At 44.7% G+C, this 9,668-nt stretch overlaps 1 protein-coding gene across 3 annotated transcripts in view; it reads right to left on the bottom strand.

Moving 5' to 3' along the window:
- Cdk8 (cyclin dependent kinase 8) overlaps nucleotides 1–9,668 on the bottom strand; it is a 74,018-nt gene that overhangs the window by 13,565 nt on the left and 50,785 nt on the right. For all 3 annotated transcript variants that reach the window (XM_021162569.2, XM_021162568.2, XM_021162566.2), the window contains exons 5-6: nucleotides 6,619–6,676; nucleotides 4,142–4,273 (exon numbers count right to left, since the gene is read on the bottom strand). In XM_021162569.2, the coding sequence (XP_021018228.1) occupies nucleotides 4,142–4,273; nucleotides 6,619–6,676 (190 nt within the window). The remainder of the gene's footprint in view (nucleotides 1–4,141; nucleotides 4,274–6,618; nucleotides 6,677–9,668) is intronic.

Genomic DNA, 9,668 nt, shown 5'->3' with positions numbered 1-9,668 from the left:
CCAGGGGACCTGTCAGCAGTGAGCACACAGTTCCTGTGGACCAGGGGACCTGTCAGCAGTGAGCACACAGTTCCTGTGGACCAGGGGACCTGTCAACAGTGAACACACAGTTCCTGGGGACTAGGGGACCTGTCAGCAGTGAGCACACAGTTCCTGTGGACCAGGGGACCTGCCAGCAGTGAGCACACAGTTCCTGTGAACCAGGGGACCTGCCAGCAGTGAGCACACAGTTCCTGGGGACTAGGGGACCTGTCAGCAGTGAGCACACAGTTCCTGTGAATCAGGGGACCTGCCAGCAGTGAGCACACAGTTCCTGTGAACCAGGGGACCTGCCAGCAGTGAGCACACAGTTCCTGTGAATCAGGGGACCTGCCAGCAGTGAGCACATAGTTCCTGGGGACCAGGGGACCTGTCAGCAGTGAGCACACAGTTCCTGTGAATCAGGGGACCTGCCAGCAGTGAGCACATAGTTCCTGGGGACTAGGGGACCTGTCAGCAGTGAGCACACAGTTCCTGTGAACCAGGGGACCTGCCAGCAGTGAGCACACAGTTCCTGTGAACCAGGGGACCTGTCAGCAGTGTGCACACGGTTTCTGTGGACCAGGGGACCTGTCAGCAGTGAGCACACAGTTCCTGAGGACCAGGGGACCTGTCAGCAGTGAACACACAGTTCCTGAGGACTAGGGGACCTGTCAGCAGTGGGCACACAGTTCCTGTGAATCAGGGGACCTGTCAGCAGTGAGCACGAACTGACCATGTCATTCTGTGCTCGTGTCCCTGCTGTCCTCTCATGCAGATTTTAAACTCTTAGAACAAGTACCAGATTTTGACTTTATATTTAAGTTACTACAGTAGCCCCCTGTTTATGCATACATGAGGTAGAAGGAGAAAGATAATTACAAAGTTAACCCTGCACTCTCCCATGTCAGATGGACGATTAAAGCTGCTGGACTGTAGACAGTTAGGAACAGAGTCTCAGGTGCTCAGAGCATGGGGCTAATTTCATAATCACTCCACTAACTATACAGTCTGCTAAGATCTTACCAAAAGTAACAATGCTCTGAAATATTAAATTCTTTGATAGCAAAAAATAACAATCGTATTAACTGAGAAAGCCATCTTCAATTTGTTTAAGAATATTTTTGAAAAAATATTCAAATGTGTTTAGGTAGCAGCACATATTCAGAAACAGTATATATGTATGTATGCATGTATGTATGCATGCATGCATGCATGTATATATGTATGTATGTATGCATGCAAGTATGTATGTAAGTATGAAAGGTTTATTGGAAAGCTGCTCTCAGGTAAGTTTATTGGCCCCAAGGACTGAGGTCAGGGGGGTCATCATGGGTGGCAAGAAAAGGGAACAGAAAGAAAGAGTGTACACACAGAGAAAGAGGAGAAGAGCCTGATTTTTAAAAAGTTAATATTTTGTAATAATTTTAGATTTATACAAAGCTGCCAAGAAATTTTTCATATCTGACTTATGTTTATAATTTTTCTATGAAATAAAATGTAATTTCAAAGCAGATAAGAACATTAGTGAACATAAAGTTTTTGCCAAGTGAAAACCCAGGATGGATTCAAGATTAACTCAGAGGATGACAGCAAGCATCCTATCTTTCCTATCTGGAGAATGGAAAAGGCTTCGCAGAAATATGAACAAAATCTTTAACAAATACAAATGCCTAGTTTTAGACAATCTAGTTTCACCTGCCAACTGGGAGGGACTAGGCATTAGCGGACTGTGGTGAGCGTCAGGAAGGCGAGTTCAGTCTGCTGGACTCTAGATCCTGCTTGGAGCACTGCAGACAAGGCAAGGATGTGATGTAGGTGAGGGAGCAAGATTACCCCAGATGGCATTAGCACAGACGCCTTCCTCCAGGATGCTCGCTGTGAGGAGGCAGGATTCTGACTAAAGTCTGAATGAAAAGGAGACAGAGCTGGTGTAAAGATGAGTTCCACACAGATGCTGCAAACGTTTCCGGTCCATGGACGGCAGATGGAACAATGCATAAAAGGCCGCAGTCTATGGCACAGTGCCTGAGCAGCACTGTGGACGAACAAACATGCCAAACCAGGAAGGACTGTTGTTTCAACATCTAGCTGGCCCTTCCCATTTTCTACCAATGCTCTCGGCTGTTTGATATAGAAAAACTGGGCCAAAAGCCAGGAGACTCTCACATCTGACTGGCCTCAGAACACAGACTGCCCCATTAAGGCATCTGGCTCTCCCTGGGGGTGGCAGCTGACTGTTAGAGAACTTCAAAGTGTAATCAGCAATCTACGTATCCCATGATCCAACACAGAGTTCCCAGGTGGCTTTGGTAACTTAATTCTTAAATACAAATAGAGAAACTAGGGGTCACCTAAGTAATTAAGGGACCTTACAACACAGATGAGAAGTGGCACAAATGGAAACAGAGCTGAGAAAGAAAAGAAAGCACAGGTTCTTTCCTCAGGTTGCCAGGGAGATGGCTGGCATTGGGGCTGCCGGAACCCTGGTAAGAAGCTTCCTGACTGTGGTAAGGACATGGCTCTGAGCTTCAAGACACCCAGCGAGGCCATGGAAGGCCTCACAGACAAGATAGGTCCTTCACTGGCAACCTCTCCATCCGAGGGTAGATCCTTTCAGGGATGGTGACCAAGATGAAACAAGAGCATGTCTGTACACCTGTAGTGTGCCCCTCAGTCCGTCCATGATTGAGCCCCCAAGATGGACATGCAGACAAGCATGACAAGTGCATGTGCCTGAGCAAGACAACGAACTTCAGTGTGCTCGAGGCTTCAGGCCTACTGCCTGAATTTCCGGAAGCTCTGAAAGGACCATGGCTGACTCCCCAGAACACAGTATCTTCCAATCTAAACTCTGGGTGCACGACAAACCACAAACAAGCATTGGAATCCTTGTTTTCCAAGATATTAGCAAAGCTTTTCTCTGCATAAACCAAAAGTCATGGTCAAAGGAGCTCCTAAGAAAGTCAGAAAGTCATCAAAGAAAAAGCACAGTGGAAAACCCCACGAGGCCCTGCATCTCAGCAGCACGTCCCACAAGGAAGGAACGGGAGACTCCGAGGGGAGATCAAAGAACCAGATACCCTAAGAATTGTCCAGAGACGACAGATAGGGGCTGAATGACTATGTGTAAAAATCACTATAAGATGTGGAAATGAGAAATAAGTAGCATTTGTTTTCAGAAGGGGACAAGCGTAAGTGACCCATGGTGACCTGAGAAGACTGATCTGAGAGCGAATTAGCCACACTGCTACCTAAAGGCAAAGAAGAAGTATCAGAGCACAGCTCTAAACCACGTAGTAAATAAAGGTCTTTCCCAGAAATACTACAGACAATAAGATGCTCTTCCAAAGAAAGCCACAGGAGGAAAAAATAAGACACAATCATGGGATGCAGAAAGCACAACAGCCTAGAAGACTGAAAAGGAAAATGTTGGAAGGGTGGGGTGGGGTTGGGGTGGGGTAGGCCTGGGTTACCTGTCACAGGAGAAGTGGCTACAAGCCTCTAGGTCATCAACATAAAAGGAGAGGATTACAGTAGCGTTCACTTCAGTAATGTGAAGCAGAAGAGATGTCAATCATGGGGAAGTTGCAGAAAAGGCTGCGGGTGAGAGCTTCATTCGCTGCACCTTGTGAGTGAGTGAGCTACCAACAACCTGAATGGCAGCCACCAGAGGACCTGAGAAAGAGCGGCCCGCACCGTGACATCACTAACACAGCTGACAATGGGACGTGAGGAAGCAGGAGTGCCTTGCTCCTAACTTTGAATAAGTCTTAACTCCTCAAGTTTACACGTTTTCTCTCTTTAGTTTCTGAGATATTGCCTAGACGTTAGCATTTCTTTGGTGACAGAAAGAACGTTTGTATAAAGTTGTAGAACTGAAAATTTTTAGTTTTCTCTTTTCATATAAAACTAATTTTTTTTTAACTTAAAAAACATTCTGAACCTCTTTTGTAAAGAGATGGGCAAGGTCATGTTATCAGGTAGTAATGTGTATATATGGATAGTGAATTCTGGGGGTTTGTTTTTATAATTTTCTAATACTTGATTTAAACATGTACAAAAATGTCTCTTTCACAGAAAAAAATTTTAAAGCCCTGTAATTTTAACTAGTCCTACTCACCAATTGCTTTGGTATAATGTCGTGCTCCGAGGAGTAATTCTGGAGCTCGGTACCAGAATGTTACAACCACTGGATCCAAATCTGCTAAAGGCTTCAAAGGTGAATTAAATAATCGGGCAAAGCCCATGTCAGCTGTAAAAACAACAACAAAACCACATCAGTCAACAGTTGTCTACTTTGCATATGCAGTCTCATTTACCAGTGCTGTCATCAAGAATGTGTGCAGATCCTCCGGGGTAGGAGGATAAAGCTTCTGCCATTCTTCCTGAATGAAATGCAGAACCACCGGAGATCAGCTCCTCACCTCTTAAACAGACAGGCCCTGCGGTCAGCTCTCCGGGTAAGGCAGACCTCGTTCAGAGGCCACAGCTCTGGGTTGGGACAGGCTTGTCGCTAAGCTATGCTTCACCTCTCAGTACTTAGGTGCGACAGAGTGGGGTTTCTTTCCACTGTCTGCATCAACAGGCCTGTTCACAGTGGTCATCAGAGTGACTACAGAGAATTTTAATACTATTTCCTCACTTACTTGGGCAGAGTTTCACTAACTTAAAAGAATCGTTGTACTTTTTAAGTTGAAAGGCTATTTATTTCACTTCTGTGCTTCTTCACATGAGACAGAAGTTCAAAAACAACAACAACAACAAAAATCACAAAACTAGGTCTCCAAGATGGCACTGAAGAGTTCTTGGCACCAGTACCACGCCATCAAACTACTTGGTTATGGACTGTGTACTGCTAATCCATAATCTTAGAGGCTTCATCTCTGTATGGCTTCCCATGCAGTCACTACACACAAATGCAGGATGACCCACATTTACCGCCCACTGGGAGATGTCAAGAGTCAAGACCATCTGGAAAATTTAATTCTAACATTATGTTAATTTATTATATATACAATGTTATGCCTGCACAGAAAAGGGCACAAGGTTCCATTACAGATGGTTGTGAGCCATCACATGGTTGCTGGGAACTGAAATCAGGACCTCTAGGAGAGCAGCCAGTGCTCTTAACCTCTAAGCCATATTGTAACCTTCAGTATATATTCTTCATATTTTTAATGAAATAGATTTACCTTTAATTGACTTAATTATGGAGGAAAAAACCCACAAATTTTGGCAAAAAATAAACACCTCAAATCAGATTATCAAATATTCCCTTTGAAATGTGAGTAGCTGATGGAGTGGTACCACCCAGAACTCCACCATCACGCACTACTACACAGAAGTGCAATTCTAAGGGAGAACTTAAATGTGCTATGCAGAATTTTTCTAAACCAGATGGTAAAGGACATACAAAAAACTGTTCTCTGACTCGGCCTAGGCCATTCTGTATTCCCAGGACTAAGATTTGAATCTGACAGTGTGACATCAGATGGAAGAGATCCCTTCAGAGGCTCACGTAAGGCCACAAGCCTTTGGTGGCCCAGGATGATCAGGGTCAGACGTCAACGAGAGTCTGTGGTTCAGAGGACAACATGGATCACATGTTCTTACAACTAAGTGGACCATGAGCTTTGGGGGGACTCATAAAGGAGGGTGGGGGAGAGGTGGAGAAGAGCCGAGTTTTACTGGGCGGGTGAGGAGGCATATAGCTACAGGAGCCTCTACTTCAGCAGTCCCCACTCATCCTGTGGGTTGCAACCCCCTTTGAGGTTGAAAAACCCTTCCACAGAACCTAAGACAATTGGAAAACACAAATATTTACACTACAATTTACAATAGTATCAAAAGTCATTTCATGGTTGGAGGGCCCCACAACATGAGGAACTGTATTAAAGAGTCGCAGCAACAGGAAGGCTGGGAACCAGTGCTCTACTTTATACTACTGCTAACTGTGTTCTGTGTTCTTATGACTCTGTATCTTAATTACACTAATTTATAACTTAATTACATGTCTTCTACCCCCATACCAAACAAACTAAATACAAGTAACAAACACTGCTTAGGACAACGACAATGGAAGCAGCAGCAGTTAGGGTAAATTTTGCTGTCCTGTCACACTGTGACCTTAGAGAAGTCTGACACAGAGGACAGCACAGAGCATCAAGGTGCACTGCCATGAATGCCTTTGCCCTTAGGCAAGGCCAGGGACAGCCCTGCATACGGAGAGCTGACAGCAGTGCTTCTTCTCATTAACCTGGCTACAGAGACTGATGGGAGAATCAAATCAGCCATGTGCTTCTAAGAGGAGACAAGGCTGGCCTCCGAGGAGGAAAGAAGCCACCAGCTTCAAGAGCTGTTTAACTAAGGCAGATGGTTGGAGGAAGCCTGCCTGTGTGCTTATTTTATAACTACAGCAGTTTGTGCTCTAAGGACTGTCTGAGACGGGGGAAGGTGTTCCCTTTTATGTACTTTTAGAATGCTTTGACATTTGGAACTACAGATATACACACATACTGATACAGAAAACAGTAATATAGCTGCCTACAGCAATTTCAAAACTATACTGAACTGTGACTTATCATAGATAGAACATACCAATTTTTACTCTTCCTCGCTCAGGACCTTCACCCATAACTAAAATATTAGCAGGTTTCTGTGGAAACAAAAAAAATTTTTTTCAATAGACAGTAGTAGTTTTCCTTTAAATAGACAAATATGTTAATATAACATATATCTACTTAAAAAATACTTTTCCTCAAAAATTAAACACAGGAAGCCACAGAAGAAACTGCATGTCTATACAAGCAAAGCCACACACAGGCCTCATCACAGATAGCTGAGGCCCTTAATCGATAGGTCTTTATTGTGGAGCATTAGAAACTTACAGTGCCAATGTCCCCCCTTCCCTCTCTCTTGATACAGCCTGACTGTCCTGGAACTCACTACGCAGACCGCAGCAGCCTTGAATTCCCAGATCTGCTGCTGGTCTCCGTCTTCTACTACTCATTCTGTAGTTCTGGTTGGCCTAGAACCTGACATGTACACAGGCTGGATTTGCACTTGTGGTGACTCTTGCCATGTCCTCCTCAGTGCTGGGATTCTGGCAAGAGCCACCAGGTCTGACATGTTTTCAATTATATAAAACAGTCTCAGAGTTTAAGGAAAAATTAATCTCCACAGCTCATTTAATATAAAGTAGCAAATTAATTACAGGCAAATATTCACCTGGTACTCTTTTTTGGAAACCATAAGATACAGACCCATAAAGAAATCTGGTATGGTCTTTTTAACAAGTTAGCACAGTGATGGTAATTTTATACTAACAATAATTCAGAGGTTTCTTTATTTTTAAATAAAAGGGAAGATAACATTTAAGAGATTTTTGTCAAAGTGGAATGTTAGTTTTAAGTTCTAAAACCCAGACCAGATTGCTACCTATGACTGGACCTGTTAAAAGTAGCACTTAATCCTCTAGCACCTGAGGGCTGTCCTCGGTGGGAGGAGGAAAGAAGTCCCATCTGCTTCTCCCTCAAACCTCGCCCTCTACCCCTCCAACTGACACAGCTTCAGTTGTACCAACCTGGATGCTACAGACAAAGTGAGACTGGATCAGGGTGCATCGCAAACATGAAACAACTTTAAAAACCAAAGTAGAGGTTTTTATGAAAGCTGTTTAAAGTGGCAACCACTTCATAGGCTTCTACAGCCATCACCGGAGATGGCTCCAAGGCAGTTCCTACAGCAGTTAACTCCCAAAGGTTGAAATTAATTAAGAAGCTCCCCTCCCCCCTAAAAACCCACAAACCAGATGCTACTGCTGAAACGGCGGCAGGCCGTGACACCGGAGGTGACAGTTTCCTAGTTTCTAAGAGGAGGCAGCTCAGCACGGGAAAGCAGGGCAGGGCAGAGTCTCCTGCCTACACGGGCCCTCCTGACCTCTCCTAAACCACAGCTAGGCAGAGCTCTTGAGTCAGGGCTTCCTATCGTCGAGGTCGTCATCACCATCACCATATGTTGTTCAACGACAAAATTCTGCGATCTTTATCAGGATCACATTCTTGACCAGGGGCAGCTAGCTGGTGATGTGCCACAAGTGAGAGTAACCGGACAATGGACCCATGAGTGTGGTGCTCTGATGCTGCCCAGAGGGTAGAACTGTTGTTCTCCTGTACTGCAGTGATCAATCAACATTAGATTGGTCTCTGTGGAGTCAGGCAGTGAGTGCAGACAGTGAGGGAAATGGTTCTAAGCCTCAGGATGCATGTCTTTTCCTTAACCCCATTTTGCATCTCTTCAAAGCCATCTTCTGTACCACTGCTAGGGTTGTCTTTCTAAAAGACAAATGTGACTGTGTTACCCCTGTTTCTGGGATCTGCTATGGTAGCACAGATACTACGTGAAAATTAGGAGAAACAGAACACAAAATGATGCAAACTGTGATTAGAACCAGGTGGTACCTACTGGTTTTAAATAGAATCTCAGGTGTCCTGGACTGTCCTCAGATTCCTTATATAGCTGAGGATATTATATCCTAACCCCTCCTTTCACAACACCAGGTTTATGTGATAGCGGGCATGAAAGCAGGACATCGTGCAGCCTGGGCAAGCACACTGCAAACTGAGTTACATCCCAACTGCACAACTAGGTTTTTAAAGAGTTTCTGTCAATAAGGTTTAGAAGAACAAGTGTTAAAGTAGCATGGGTTATTTTCTCAAAAACTCTTAGATAATTCTGTGTTATTTCCATTAAAACATTCCTGCAATGGCTGGAGGGATAGCTCTCCAGTTAAGAGAACTGGCCTGTGAGCAGGACGGCTGGGGCTTAGCAACTGGCCTGGCAACCACAAAGCAAGCTGGGTGTCTCACATACCTTAACTCTACTCAAGAGGGCAGAGACAGGAGGGTGGCTAGGGCTGGCTGGCTTCTATCCTAACTATCCAAGAACAAGCCTCAGGTTCAGTGAGACCCTGCCTCAAAGGACAGATGGAGAATGACAGGTGAGGGCACCTGCCATTGGCCTCCCTAGAGAGCTTGTGCTCTTGCTCTCCCTATTCATACTTGCACATGCACACACACACACATATGCACACACACAGTGGTATATGTGACACCTGTGAGACAGTTTCTACCACACACATGTCCCACTCCTCAGTGCCTCCTCCGTTCTTTGGGTAGACCATGAGCTCTCTAATTGCTGTGTCATGCCCCAAGGGACTATTCCTGGGTGTTATCTGATAAAATTAAATTTTCCTTCTTTTTCCCATTGACAGAAATAACAAAAACATTCTGAATGCAAACAATTCAAGCTGTACCTTTCACTACCACAGCTACTCTCAACAACCACAGCTACTCTCTAACCACAACAAATCCTACTAGTTTTTCTAAAGATACAAGCAGATTAACTTCTTTGGTTTGATGAAGTAGAGCACGCTCCTGGCCAACTCTAAACAATTATGTCCCTATGGTGCAAAAGCACAATCCCCACTACAGTTCCTGTACAACCCTCAACACGCATGCCTCTATCTGTACAACCCTCAACACGCGTGCCTCTATCTGTACAACCCTCAACATGCATGCCTCTATCTGTACAACCCTCAACACGCATGCCTCTATCTGAACAACCCTCAACACGCATGCCTCTATCTG

The sequence above is a fragment of the Mus caroli genome, chromosome 5 (genome assembly GCF_900094665.2).
Source record: "Mus caroli chromosome 5, CAROLI_EIJ_v1.1, whole genome shotgun sequence".
Taxonomy (NCBI): Eukaryota; Metazoa; Chordata; class Mammalia; order Rodentia; family Muridae; genus Mus; species Mus caroli.
The sequence above is the reverse complement of the archived record's forward strand: the minus strand, read 5'-3'. Positions and strand labels throughout refer to the sequence as shown.